The sequence below is a fragment of the Eublepharis macularius genome, chromosome 14, assembly GCF_028583425.1.
Source record: "Eublepharis macularius isolate TG4126 chromosome 14, MPM_Emac_v1.0, whole genome shotgun sequence".
Taxonomy (NCBI): Eukaryota; Metazoa; Chordata; class Lepidosauria; order Squamata; family Eublepharidae; genus Eublepharis; species Eublepharis macularius.
Window position 1 is genome coordinate 35,799,580 of NC_072803.1, and position 15,180 is coordinate 35,814,759.

The following is a 15,180-nucleotide window of genomic DNA, read 5'->3' on the forward strand; positions in this document are numbered from 1 at the left end:
CCCACAAAGTTTTTACAAAACTCTGATAAGGGCTGTGTGAGGTGCTGCTGACAGAACAGTGTCGGGCTCTTCTCAACACTTTCAGTTGCATCAGAGCCATGGGGCGGGGGGAGGAATTTAATCCTTCTGCCTCATGTCTTCAGAAATTTCAACTGCCTTTCCTGGGCTACTAAAAAAATTGGGCAAAAGACTGCAGGTTGGAGAGGGTGAGAGCTGATGGAATTTAGTTCTCTCACAAATACAATCCCTATGTAGAGCATGACATCACTGAGAAGAGGTTAGGAATGTCACCTACCCCAGGTTAGACTGGCTAGGAAAGGAAGAGGAATGGCCAATCTTTTTGAAAACATACGCGGCTTAAGCTTCCATTATTTAACTAGAGCCATGCTTGAAAAAATGCATCAATAATTTCGTTACGCAAAAAATGGTGCTAATAAACTGCTTTACCAAAACAAAGTATGTGAGAGGGCACACTTGTCCTGCATATAAACATGCCTCCTACTGACTGAACCCCTAGGTCCCTCTAACCCAGGCCTGTCTTCATCTCTGACTGGTAGAAGCTCTCCTGGTTCTCAGCCAGAGAAAACTCTTTCCCAGCGCCCGCTGTTCACAATACTCTGTCAAGCTAGAGGCACTATTGCTCGAACACAGGACCTTCTGCAGGCAAAGGGCATGGTCTGCTACTGCTTATAGATCTCAGCCAGAAAGGTGGTGAATAATTAGAAGGAAAAAAAGGAACAAGGCCATGTGCATTAAGGTTTCAAAGATGAAAGATTCTAGTGCAGAAAGGGGAAGAACATCTTTCTGATAAAAATGGAATTGCTGGGTCAACTTTAGCTCAGAATGAACATGGCTTCTCTGTATCCCAAAATTAGCATGAAGGAGACCCGTCTGCGGCAGCTGACCTGAAAACCTGATGATATGTATGCTTATGGAAAAGGTAGCAATGAGGATGTGGTTTGGAGCTGAAATCAGTGTTTGGACAGTTGTGTGAAATTTTACCTCACAATTTTGCCTTAGACCCAGAGGCATCTCTTTATTGTTTCAGCAGGAGGCAACTCTGAAATGGTGTAAGCTCTCCCTTGTCATCTCCTACATACTACTGCACGTCCATGCTGTTTAATATTACAAACCATTACATGTCACTTATAATGGGCAACATATCAATTTTCACACATCAAAAATGGAATCCAAGAGGGTGTCAACCACAGATAGTATGGCGGAGGGGAGAACAATGTACTCTGTCCTGTGCTCCTGGTGTGTGTGTGTGATAAAAATGTGATAGTGAATAGGCAGAGAATAATCTAGAGAATGTCTGACATCACTGTTTTATTTATTGAATTTACTTATAGCTCACCTTTCTTGTTGAGATTCAAAGTGGATTACAATAATAAACAGTTTGGTAGCATAAAGCATTCAATAACCAATGCAATAGGACCAGGATTATCCAGTTAGAAACCAGCCCACAAACAAAAACTCTCTAAGGCATGACATTCCATAAAGCAGAAAGTGGATTCCAAAGGAAGAAGACAAGGAAGAATTTGGGAGAGCAAATTCTCTTCACCTCTGAGCCAGTTGCTCTGACTGTAAAGCAAGTGAAGCATTTCTACTGAAGGAGTTGGCAGACAAACACCCTAGCAGCTCTTAATGGAAATATTTAGACCTCATTGTTCCTGCAAAGGAGAAGGCATCACTTTCCGATCAGTTAAAATACCAGTAATGGATTCGGGGAGTGGGGGGAGTTCTTCTACAAAATCCCTGTCGCCAAAATATGGGGCAATGTGGTTTGATGAACAGGCAACGACTCTGGGAGACTAGACACACTCGTCTTGTAAGCGCTTGATGAATCCTTCAATCTCTCCTCTCTCACCCTTCATATTCCTATTGGCTCCACTTATCAGTGTAAGCCGTCTGGGGCAGAGACTGTCTGTCTTTAAAGCACTTAACACAAAGGGGCTGCAGGATCCCTTGGGCCTTGAATGGGTATGATTCTGTATTGTTATCCCATCCAAAACATTTTCTTTCTGTTTGATGTGGGGGGGGGGGGAGGTGTCTGGCAGAAACATTGGCTCTAACTAAACAGTGTTGAATTACAATGCAACCAGAGAAATTCTGGACGTAAGTAATTCTGATACTTTTAATAATTCACTGTGCAGGTGGGAAGAGGAGCCACTTGAATCTTTCTTCACTCTGGAGAAATTGTGACGTTTGTCACATAAACAAACATCCATTGATATCCATTAACTCAGGGTGAGTTTCCAGATTTTGGGTCCCTGTAATCTTCCAGTTTTTTATTGTTCTTATAAATTCCAACACGTATCAAATATAACTGTGTGGTGAAACTGAGACAGGCTCATGGAAATGTGATTGCAGCTGTCAGCAGTTGCATTTTATGTGACTTGTGTTTTTCACCATGGTGGTGGCTACAGTTATAAAAACATGGAAGGAAGACAGGGAAATCAGAAGATGGCCAAATGCCTGCTGTTGATGGTCAGAGATCTGGCAGGTTATTTCTAATCGGTATGTGACCTTCAGTCTCCTTTGCTTTGCTTCTTCTGAGAAATGTTCACCTCTGCCCATTCTCAGACTTTCCCCTCAGGCTCCTGCCTCTTCCCTTCACTTCTCAGGTCCATCCTATCTGGCCGTTCTCCTTTCCGAGGCTCTCCTGCAGGTTTCCCTGAGTTTGGCTGCTTTGTCTCTCCTCTTCCTTCTCTCACCTCAGAGAGCCTGCGGGGTATAGCGAGTCAGACTAGGATCTGAGTGACCCAGGTTTGAATCTCTCCTCCGTCACACAAGCTCACTAGGTGACCTTGGGTCAGTCACACACTCCATTCTGCCTCTCAGTCCAAACTACCTCACAGGGCTGTTGTGGCATAAAATGGAGGAAGGGAGGAGAATAAGTTTGTAAGCTACACCCCATTGGGATGAAAAGTGAGATATGAGCATCTAAATCAATAAAGTTTAGATCTTTCATCCTGCACTTTATCACAGTTCGGAAACAGGATGTAAAGAAAGCTGAAATTCTTGCTGTTGGTAAAACTCCAGTGTGCTTAACTTTCGATGGATTGTGCCCTAAGGCCACAAAATAAGTGAACAGACCTAACTTTGTATTTACTATTACAACTTTAGAATGGGGTGTGTGCCAGGTTTTAATATGGGAAACAGCCTATCGAACGTTCACCCTGTTCTGCAAAAAGACTCTTCTTTCACCGCCCCACCTCCATCTTCTTTTTAAACAACCAAACACTAATTTTTTCAAAGTCTGATCAAACCTTTCCAGAAGGGTAGAAACACAGCACACCAGGATGGCAGCTCTCTGAGTCATATGCAGGGCTATCAGTATAATGGAGTTACAAATCACCCTGCCCAGAAACATGCATCCAGGCCCTGTAACAGATGAAAGCAGAAGACAGACTGAGCAGCCAGGCTCCTGGGGGGACCACACTGAAAGGAGGCCAGTGGCTTCCATTGTTATTGCCACTGCTGAAACTGTGTGTGTGTGTGTGTGTGCATGCTCATTACCTCCTCCACACACCCTCTTTTGTCTTCTTGCTTCTTTTCTCCCCTTCTAAAGCCCAAGAAGGGGATAGGACAAGAGCTGAAAAACTGCCTGACATCAACGTCAGAGATGTTGTGGGGAGGGGGGGGGGGGCGGAAACAAGCCTCCTCTCCTGCAGTTCGTTTCAAAAAGCACAGGGAGGCTTGGTCTTTCCTCAGCAAGGAGAGAGAGAGAGAGAGAGAGCAGCATAGCACTTGTCAAGCAGGCACGGTGCGTCTCTCAACTTTCCCAGTAAGAAAGAAGAGAAGAAACTTCACGGTCTGTTTGCAGCCAGTGATGCTCCTGTAATCAGGAGGAGCTCCTAGATGTGGGAGAAGAGGGACAAAGGATCGGAGAGCGCATCAGAGTCGGATGCTATGGATTGCCGCTATGGATAGGAGGGAGCAGTGCTGCGATCAAGCAGTTCACTAGCAGCCAGAGCAGTTTTCCAGCACGGCTGAAAGAAGCAGATGTTCCTGCTGGCAGAATCCCAGTATGGAAACGGCGCTGGAAACTGAGCCTCAACTTCTCTCCCCCTGACCTTCCATGGCACTTCTGGGTCAGGAACCAATGGGGGCTTCAGATCTGCAAACCCTCCGCATCTTGCAAAACTGAGAAAGCGGGCTGTTCATCTGGACCCATCAGGCCATTTTTTTCTAAATGACTGTGGCCACCATGGGTAGTCATGAGGGCTACACCGTCCAAGCCACTGCTGCAATTGCCGCTGTCATCACTTTCCTCATTCTCTTCACCATCTTTGGCAACATCCTGGTGATCATCGCCGTGCTGACCAGCAGGTCTCTGAGAGCCCCACAGAACCTCTTCCTGGTATCCCTGGCGGCTGCAGACATATTGGTGGCAACTCTCATCATTCCGTTCTCCCTTGCCAATGAGCTGATGGGCTATTGGTACTTTGGCAGGACTTGGTGCAAGGCCTACTTGGCACTGGATGTTCTCTTCTGCACAGCCTCCATCGTACATCTCTGTGCTATCAGCCTGGACCGCTACTGGTCTGTCAGCCGGGCCATTGAGTACAATTCCAAGAGGACACCGAGGAGAATCAAGTGCACCATTCTTGTGGTGTGGTTGATTGCAGCTGTCATCTCTCTGCCTCCCCTGGTTCTCAATGAAAACCCAAAGAATGCAAAGGAAGAAGAAAGGAAGTGTGAACTGAACGAGGAGCCGTGGTATATCCTTTCCTCCAGCACCTGCTCTTTTTTTGCTCCCTGTGTCATCATGATCTTGGTGTACCTTCGGATCTACTTCATCGCCAAGCGTCGAAGCAGGCAAGGGTCTAGAGCAAAGAAGCTGAAGGTAAAAGTGGATGAAGGGCTTCCTCAAATTGTCACTGGCCCACCCAATGAAGCATCCCCCAAGCAGAATCAGCCAGAAAGGGAACTCAATGGCCATCAGTTACCTATCCAAGAAGGGGACGTACCAGACACCCATATTCTCTCTACCAAAAGGATTTCTCTTGTGAGTCAGGAGGAAAAGCCCCCCGAGTCAGCAACTGCCACCAGCCCTTCTGAGCCCCAGTCAGAGAAGAAACCATCTTTGGGATCCAGTCCTCTGGAATGCTCTCCTCATAACAGTGTGAAGCAGAGCAATGGTACCCCACAGAGGTCGCAGAAGGGTATGGACACCATGGCCACTGCCAGCGGGGAGGTTGTACTGGTGAGGAGGGCCCTCAGCACCAACCCTTGGAAGAAGAAGACACACCTGAACCGAGAGAAGAGGTTTACTTTTGTTCTTGCGGTGGTGATTGGGGTCTTTGTCATTTGCTGGTTCCCTTTCTTCTTCCTCTACAGCCTCAGGGCCATCTGCCCCATGAAGCACTGTCATATCCCAGACAGCACGTTCACGTTTTTCTTCTGGATTGGCTACTGCAATAGCTCCTTGAACCCTGTCATATACACCATCTTCAACCAGGACTTTCGCAAGGCATTCCGGAAGATTCTTTGCAGACAGTGGACTCAGACTGCCTGGTGAGATGCTAAAACAGAAAGAGAGACCAAGAACAGTTAGAGGTGCTCGAAGGACCCAGTTGTGCTATTTAAATAAACAATCTATTTATTTGTTGGCTTTTGTGTTTGCAGAAAGGGAAGTAAGGTGAGTGTTTCCAGAAACGGGGAGGGGGGAGGGGGGAGGGCTGGCCTGTTTTTATGCCTCTTAAAAGCCGCTTGATCAGCAAAAATCAGAAGGTAAAACTTCCCAGGGTGGAGTCAGCATTGTCACCTGCTAACTGTAAGCACATTGAACTGCTGCTAGACTCTCAGTGCCTGCTACAAATTCTTGGCCATCTTGTTTCATCTGGGATTTTCTAAAAAGCAAGAGTGGTTTGAAAAGTTTTGCTGTTGTGCCCATGTGGCTACCTCTAACTATTGGCCGCTCTGGTTTTTTTTTTTTTTTGATGTACTAGGTTTGTGACCTTTTCTTTTTTCCTTTTTAACTAGCTCAGCTCCTGTCCCTTTTAGTTTATCAGGAGAAGCTTTGCCCACCACTTTATTTCTGTTCTAGGACAAGCTTCAGCTACTCAGTGCCATAGAGAAGCTGCTGTTAAAAACAAGGAACAGAACTGACCAAAAAGATGGCATCTCTATGATAGCAACTCTGGGTTTCTATTGCAGCCCATTTCTTTGCTCCACAGGTCAGATCCAGAGTTTGGCAAAAAGCCCATGTGTCTTGCTAAGAGTTACACAGAACTCTGAGTCAGAAAAGATCTGGGTGTTCTGGCCATTTAAAGTTACCAACTGACCAGCAGGAAAAACTGACCTAATCTTCTGTTGTGAATGACATGTTGAAATCAGAAAGTGAAGGTTTTCTATAGCACAGAGCAAAATATGCTTTGCTGCTAAGTTCTGTGCATTAAAGCTGTACTTAGGCTCAGCTACAGGGGCTGGTGGAAAAATCAGCCACTTTACCGTTATTTAAAAGAGCCACATGGCTTAGAGGGTTTCTTTTGTATAGAGTGTACTAGGTGTGGGGAACAGATCTGATGAAAGAAAGGTATTTGTGCATGCAGGGTGCCTGTGTGGATAGTGGTTGCCAACTGACCTGAAGAAATAATGTCCTTCTCCTTTAACAGAACCTTAGTGGGATGTTATTTGCAATTTTGTTTGCCTCCACGCCATGAAAAGCTTCAACTGCCCATTTCTACACATTAAGCCTCTGTTGAAAAGACAAGACAGTTTTTCTCTAGGTTGCTGGAAACTTTACTAGGAGGGCTATGAGCAGGTTTCTCTTTTCAGTTTTCAGTTCAGAGAAACTGGACTTCGTGCTTGTTTTTGAGTTGAAGTCTCAAGGATTTCTAGAGTTTAGTGAAAAATGAGCAGTTTTAAAACTCTGATGTTCCTGCCTTCTGACTTAGAAGTCCTTTCCCCCTTTCGGGCTGGCACTTTCTTTCCTGGCAGGGCTCCTCTGAATTTCAACAGGTGGAGATTTTCACAGTGTGGTGATATAGAGGAGCCCTGTCAAAAAACAGATGGCAATTCTATTTTCTCTAGGGTTGCCTCTTTGGTATTTACTGATCCTGTTCTATTGCCTCTAAAAGTACAACATTTAAATAGGTAAAGATTATATTCTGATACGGAGGTAAAACAGGAAGGAAAGCTTTTCCTGTATCTTTCATATACCGGTCTGTGGTTAAAGGCATATGAGCAGCTGTAATAAAATGAGGCAACAATGTTACCTACATATTATAAATACGGGGTTACCAACTTTTCTTCTGATAGCGCTTCCATGTTTTTACAGCTATGCGGCAGGCAGAAATGCAGCAGGAAAACCTTCTCCATTATATCTTGCCAGAAGAAGTTTTACCAGCAGAATTTCTGTTTATTCAAGGCACTGGGGCAGGACTAGTAAGAAAATGACAACTGCACTTGGGTTCAGAGCAATTCTTTGGAAATCCCAGTATTTGAGATTTGCAGAGAACTTTTTAAAATTAGTTCAAACTGGTGATTGGAAAATAGAAAGAAAAATTGGAAACTTTCAGGAAGAGGATGCTTTTCCCCTCTTGCTTTCACCCCCTACAGCTCTTTTCAGGAAAATTTCTTCAAAGACTTCCTCCATCCTGAACACCAGAATACATTAATTTGCTCACTGCTTCCCTCCAAAACATGCCCTTCTTTTGAACCGGCCCTGCCTCTGTTTCATCATCTCTCTCCACCCCTTACCCCAAAATCCAAGACCAAGCTTTGTATAGCAGATTTTTAACAAACATCCTCCTTTCTCCCCCTCCAGAAATAAATGTAATATATATTTGCTCTATACATTTTGCATCTCTAATGGAAACAAGATTCATGAAACAGGTGGTGTTTAGAATGCTAGGAAGGTCTTTGTGTGTGCAGTAGATAAGATGAACTCTTAAAAGGCTGGGTTTTCAAAGAGCTGTAGTACAAATAGGGGATTTCTCAAACTCTTGTTGGGAAGATGACCATCAATGGCCCACCAGCTTCTCTGGAAAATAACTGCCTTGACATTGCCCGTTTCTTCCCTTTAATGCACAACTGTGTTCTGGGATGTGCTTCAATAACTGTAGGCCCCGCAAGGACCAGCCACTCGGCTTTGAAACAGGGATTGTAGTACCCTGGAACATGACCCAGAATCTTCTGCAACGCAGGTTAGATGTGCAAGGATTCTTCAGAAGATAATGTAGAAAATATTTCCCAAGGGTACAAAGTGTGGAAGCCACTATCTTGAATGACATTCAGTTTCTATCTCCAGTGTTAGGCTGGCCCAATTTCCCAGGTAACCCAAGTGGTTGCTTCAGGCAACAATGCTGAGGAATGCAAATAAAGCAGGAAGAGGCCTGAGAGGTGCATTTCAGGCTACTTTGTGGAGGATGCTGAGCTAACTGGAACCCAAGGCAGGCAGGCTTCAAAAGTTGCATCCAACATCTTCTGCAACTTCGGCAGAGGGCCTTGGGATTCCACTGTTGGATTTCACCTACATGAGTAGAAATGTGGGGCTCCCTTTTGGAAAGCTTTTTTCTACAATCACCACAGTCCAGGGAAAACACCTCCTTCATGTCCAGCTTGGTCTTTTCCAAAAGTGGTCACTATGGGAAACATTATGCTAGATGGGATGGCCCTTTGAGCTGCCCAGCACATCCTTCAGTCAAATCTGTTAGGAATCTGTGCTGGAAAAGGGAGAGGAAGAGTTAGCAAGCAATTGATCCTACAGTGCTGGTCAGCCTCTTTAAAGGAAGGGATTCCAACTCCTTATTCCCCCAAATGGTCTCTCTGCCAGCTCTCTAGAATCCTCTTTTCCTCTAGGTGGTCATTTGAGGGTGGATGGCAGCAAACATTTCATGAGCCAGATTTAGTTGCTAAACCCTTATCGAAAATTTGAAATGGCATCTGTAACCTTGATCATGAATGAAATGGTGACTGAACTTGGCTCAGAATGAGATCGCTCGTCAGGAGGGAGTAACTGTTGGAGTTGACAAGAGGTGTGGGTTTATTTTATTTCCCTTATTTTCTTTCCCCACCTGCTAAATGTGTGCTTTATAACAGATCGTATCACTGTAAACAGCAGGGAAGTAATTTCCGTTCTGGGATCTCTATCATGCTCGTGGCAAAATCGGAAACACTGCAGCGCCTGCCACAAATGATGATATACTGCTGGCTCTGGGTTTGTTGGTGGCATCAGGCGATTCCAAATCCATCAAATGCAATGTGCTTTACAAAGCAGCATTCCTCATCTAATACTGAATGTGTACCAGGTTTTTTAATGCTGTGTAAGGGCTAGATGATACAAGCAAAGCTATTCAGACTACCTGCCAATAATTGTCAAAATCCTGCACCAAAGGAGCCTCAACATCATAACTAGTAGCACAATCTTATTTTGTGCAAACCTTGCTCGACTTTCCTAGAATGATTTACTTGGAATCTGCTTGTCTGTGGTGTACCAGCTCTCTATGGGACTACAGTTGCTAGCTTTTCAGCCAGTCCTGTAGCCTTGCCTTTCCCATCAGTTTGATATACAGGAATTATCAAGCATAGGCTTTCCAGGAGACTATGTTATCACCCTCTAACTGATGCCTATTGAGCAGTTGTAAAAGGCAACAGGTACTGACGACTACACTATGTGGGATGCTGTGACCTGGATGGCCAAGGCTAGGAGGTCAGCAACAGAGAACCAGAACAAGAAGAGGGAGCACAGGCTGCAGGTTTAGAGTATTAGGCCAAATTCATAGAGGATGGATCTATTGATTCGTGCAGTAGAACTTGCAAGCGTGCAGTTGCTATACCAGATGCTGGGGGCAAGCAATTGGGTAGGGCTGTTGACTTCATTCCCTGCTTGTAAGACTTTACAGAAGTTAACATCAGGATGTGGGATTAGAAGGACTCTCTTTGGTCTGATCCATGAGAGCTCTTTTATAGTCTAAGCCTAAAGCTGGGACCTGAGAGGTCCACTTGTTACCTATTGAAGAAGATATGGCAGAGGTGGGATGTAGGGTACCACAACTGGCCAACAAGCCACTATGGATCCTAGGCAGCTTCCCCTGAAAACTGGCCTTGAAAAAAGCTACTTACAGATCAGAGCCCAAGACTTTCCTGTTGGAGAGATTGCAAAGGTTCTGGGGATTTGCATGCTTTACTTTGTACATAGCATTCAAGCAGATTTATAATTTGGGGTTCTTTTGATGCATCCCCGCTGCAGGTTGGATAAACGGTGCGACAGGAGTAAAGGCTGTTGGTTTTTACTATTGGGATCACGTTTTTGCGTTCAATATTGTATACATAGCAAGAGAGGTCGCCACTCGCCAGTGCTGCCAGGAGCCCATGTAACAATAAAGAACTCTGTGGCTGCCCTGCTGTGGACAGGGAAGAACAACTCACAGAAGGCCTGGGAGGGACTGGGAGAGAAAGGAGCTGCCTTGTCTTCTATTTGATCAGAGCCTTTAAGGAAAAATATCCACTCCCCAGGTTACAACCTGGCAACCCTACATTGTGGGCCAACAACTGAATTTCTGCTTGCTTTAGCAGACTTAGAAAGGGTGAGCAATGATGAGACCCTAGAAAGAATAAGCAGGAGACATGATAGCCACAACTTCTCCTGCTGTGAATGCATTGCTTTGTTAAAAAGTAAACATGCAATCTCTGGGTTACACCCTGGTGATTCTGAAGGGGACCAAACTGTACCGCTCATACAATGCTCACAATTCCATTTGTTAATCTAAATGGATTGCTTCTGGAAACATTATGCTGTCATTTAAAATAAAGGACAGATTTCCCGGGTGCCTCTGAAATGGTCAGATTGCTGGAAATGAGAGCCAACACGCACCACTGGCCCAGCCTCTGCCTACATCTTAAAGTGGTGTGTACACAATGAATGTGATCTCCTGCTCATCCCAAGCCCCCTTGTATACACAGAATGATGTTTACTTTAAAAAAAAAATCTGACAAGCTATTTTAACAATAAAAGATATTTTTAATAAACATGTGTGGGACTATATTTTGAGATGAGAACGATGCTTGGCTCTGTACGACTGGGAAAAAAATTCTCCCTCCAAAAGGTCATATTTTGGATTTCATTGCAACAATTAGAAAATATGTGCTCTGAATCTGAATTGCTTTTAACAATTTCAAATACCAAATATGGCTGTTTAGTAAGGAAAGAGAGTGAATTTCACCAGCTATTTGATAATACTTGGCACTTAAAAGAGCACTTTAGAATGTTCAGAACACTTCATCGACATCATTTCTGTAATCCTTACAATAGCTTTGAAATGATAAGCTATTCTGTGTATTTATCATTTATATTTATGCCACACTTCCTAAGCAAAAATAGGTCCAGAAGTGATGTCTTGTAGGGAGGACAGGCACAGTGGATTGTGGCTTCCACGGAAATCCCAGAGCAGTTGACCGGACGAGATGATGCGACTCGGTATCCAAGGACTTTGTAAGGTGTGAATTGGCCATCTGAAAGTGACCTGCTTTAAGACAACTAGTGAGTTAATGACTAAGATGAGATTTGATTTGGGCAGGTCGGTCATGATTGTCTACATATGCAACAGAACGAGCAAACAGAATTTTTAAAATACTGTCCTATAGCAGACAGGAGGTGCCATTTTTTTGGCTGTCCCTCTGTATATTAAACAAAACAAAGCCCTCTTGCAATTCAGGAGAATTTTATGCTTGTGAGAGTCACTCTGAAATGTGCTTTCCGCACCTGCAGTCTGAGATGGTATACTTGGATTTTCTCCCATCTCAGGACTCTGCCATCTCATTCTGATGTTTAGGCAGAGCAGTATCTGCCATGACATTCAATCAGCATTTGTCATAAAATTCCTCAAAAAGATTTCAAATGCAACTTTTAAAAAAGTTTCTTTCAGACTCAAATTTTAAAAGGGTCAAATCTGCATTCTGAAATGTTGGCAGATTTTTATTTGTTTATTTTAAAAACGTTTATTTTGATCAAACATTCTCCAAGACCATTTTCAGCTTATTTAATACCAGAACAGAATTCCAAATACTTCAAACGACTAAAGCCAACAGGACAGTACAGGCAGAACAAACAGCACAAGTATTTTCAATTGAAAACAAGTAAAGAAAACAGCTTTTACTTGGGGACCAAAGAAAGGCTTTTCTGCTCTTGTATCCTTCCCAGTTTATATGCAGGATATCTGAAGCACAGAGCAAAAGGGTGGTTCACATGAAAACCACTATGTGACAGGCAGAAATTCAAAAGGAATAGCCCACAATGCTTTACCCATTCACTTTCCCAAAGCTGTTACAGAAATATACAAATCCTGGTCAAATCCACATTCACCCATTACCCGCATGTTTATCGGATATCTTCCATTTGCCTCCAATCTGTGATTTTTTCCTCTTCGTTCACATTCCTGCTTCCAATCCATCTTTTTCGCGCGTCCCTCCGGTCACACGGCCACTCAAAAACTGCTTTTTTGGGCGGGACCTTTTTTCCCGCCCATTTTAAAAAAAATTTTTGAGCGCACTTTTCCGTTATTTCGATCTTGCCTTATAAAGAAACATCATTAATGATGCCTCTCTTTTCCCCACTGACAGCACTGATGGCTCTCTCCTGTTTCTTTTTTGGAAATTTGGAAGCACGTGGGAAGCTTTTGTGGGCATTTCCTATGCAAGACAGTTCAGTGCCTGAATTTTACTGAAGTTTCACTTCCTTGGAGTGTCATTATTTCGATATATCATAATTTCGATATTACAGTAATATAAAATTAAAAAAAATAAAAAACAGTTAAAAAGGAAGTTTCGCGAGTCCGTTCTGAGGATGGATTCACCCCAAAATGATTTTTCAAACTACCAGATTTGATTCAGAAACAGCATAATCAATAAATCCAATGCTATGAAGTCAAAAACAGTCTTTTGCAGACTACGGAGCACTTGCAAGTTGAATCAGCCAATAGGAACTCTCGGAACGGCCGGAGAGACAGGAAGGGGGGGTGGTTTTTAAAAAAACCACGTAAATTGCGCATTGGCCCGTTCACGGCCACCGTGAAACTCCCGTTGAAAACCTGTGACCACATATTCAGGAGAAATGCGAATGAAATGCATCTGTTTAATGAGGTAATGTGACCGGCACTCGGGATTGCGTGGGGAATGCGGGGAACATGCGACTTAGAATGAGTAATGTGGATTTGCCCCCTGTCATATATTATATATTTACTGACTTTATTTATACCCCTCCCTTCTCCCCAGTGGAGGCCCAAAGTGGCTTACATTGTTCTCCTCTCCTCCATTTTATCCTCACAACAACCCTGTGGGGTAGGTTAGGCTGAGAGGGTATGACTGACCCAAGGGCACCCAGCAAGCTTCCATGGCAGACTGGGGGTTTGAACCCAAGTCTCCCTGATCCTAGTCCAGCACTCTAACCACTATACAGCACTCACTGTTGAAGGGACATTTCCCCCCCTTCAGGACCTACTTCTGGGCTACCAGAAGAAAATAAGCCAGTGAAGTTTTTCCTGGTAGGTAAGATGTGACAGGGAAGCAATTCCCCGTCCTTGCTATTAAAGGCACAGGATCAGGCATAGTAAAGCTTTGCTGTTGTCACTCTGATTGTAAGCTCCACACGCAACATCCTTCTAGTTTGTGAAGTGTGCTGACAAGCATTTCTCCGTGAGTAGTAAAAGACAGGGTTTTTGAGCAGTTCTGTTCTGTTTTGTTTTATTTAATAAAGCCATAGGCTTCCAGGGTTTCTGCCCTGCCTGGCATGGAAGGTAACTGGCTACTGTCCCCCTGGCAAGTTCAAGAGGCAGCTTGTTTTTCATCTGGTCATCTCCAATCTATCAACATTTATAAACTCTCACCATAAAATTGGGATCACATCCATATTCTTCCTGTTGGTATGGATTTATCAGCTTGACAACTGACTGTAATCAAAAGTGTTCCTTGACTTGTGGAGCTTTGGTGTGATGCTGTCAGGAGTGGACACAACATTCACATGGGAGTTTGCTTGGTAAGCACCTTGTTTAAACTGGGCAGCAATCTGTGCACAGTGATTATGTGTGCATTGTGATTATGGCACTACAAGCCCCCCCACCCCAGGCTATGGATTTCTGCAGTGCTGCTAACACCATGTGCATAGAGGCCATGTTTTGAGGGAGATGCTGGGCACAGACAAAGCCACTCGGGTAAGTTCTTCTGTCTCACCATCATCAGGTTTAAATCAGGACTTACAATTGAGACAGAGGCCAAGGTAACAGGGCATGAATCTATGCGAATGCTGTTGCTTGGGCATAGGTTCTGAAGAGGTGGAGGATTAAGGGGTTGCAGCAAGGTTTCCGGGGAACGGCAGAGTGAATTTGAAGGAGGAGAAAGGCACCCTGTGTAAGTGCTCTGAGAGGGAGTTTCAGACATAAGAGTTAGCAACAGACAACGGGGCTACATTATGATTTAAAACTGTCTGAACAGACTTTCCTTTCCCTCAGAATCCTGGAAACTGTAGTTTTGCGTGAAAGACAGTGATTACTAACATATTTTTTCTGTACTCTCACCAAAGTACAATTTCCAGGACTATTTGTAGGGTTGCCAACAGGTCTGGAGGATAATGTCCTGTCCCTTTAACAGAGGATTACTGTGTGGAAATGGGCAGTGGAAGCTTTTCATGATATGGAGTAAATGATACCACCTAAACACCAACTTATTAAAGGGTAGAGCATTTTTTTTTCTCCAGGCAGTTGCAATCTTAGCTCTTTGTGGGGAAGCCATGACAGTATAACACTAATATGCTTGCAGCATAACTACCAAGGCTGTTGGGTTGCCATGGGGTTTTTTCCTTCCCCTGACAGGGCTCCTGTGCTTTTAAGACAGACCACCACAATTTGCAGTCCAAGTTGCTTTGAGAGCTCTGTGGCAGACAGGAATTCAACTGATGGACAACAAGATTTCCCACTGGATTTCTGCCTGTTGTGAAGGAGCTCCTGCAGGGAGGCAGAAATAATATTGGCAAGAGACACTGAGGTCAGTGGTTGGCCATAACCTCCCTTCTTCCTTGACACCATTTCTTGGGACCTTGCTGTTTATTTAAAGATAAGCACACACATTTCAGATGGCTGAAAAACAACTGTGAAATCCGGCATGGGAAGAGAGCTGTACATAGAGCTGAGAAGGATGTTTGAGGAAAAACAAAACAAAAATGTTTTAAAGGAACAAAAT

General features: G+C 44.1%; 1 protein-coding gene across 1 annotated transcript; it reads left to right on the plus strand.

Moving 5' to 3' along the window:
• The first annotated feature begins 3,748 nt into the window (after positions 1-3,748).
• Positions 3,749-5,637, plus strand: ADRA2B (adrenoceptor alpha 2B). Its single transcript, XM_054998077.1, has one exon. It carries the CDS (start codon positions 4,199-4,201, stop codon positions 5,525-5,527), a length of 1,329 nt encoding a protein of 442 aa, XP_054854052.1. The 5' UTR covers positions 3,749-4,198; the 3' UTR covers positions 5,528-5,637.
• Positions 5,638-15,180: the final 9,543 nt, after the last annotated feature.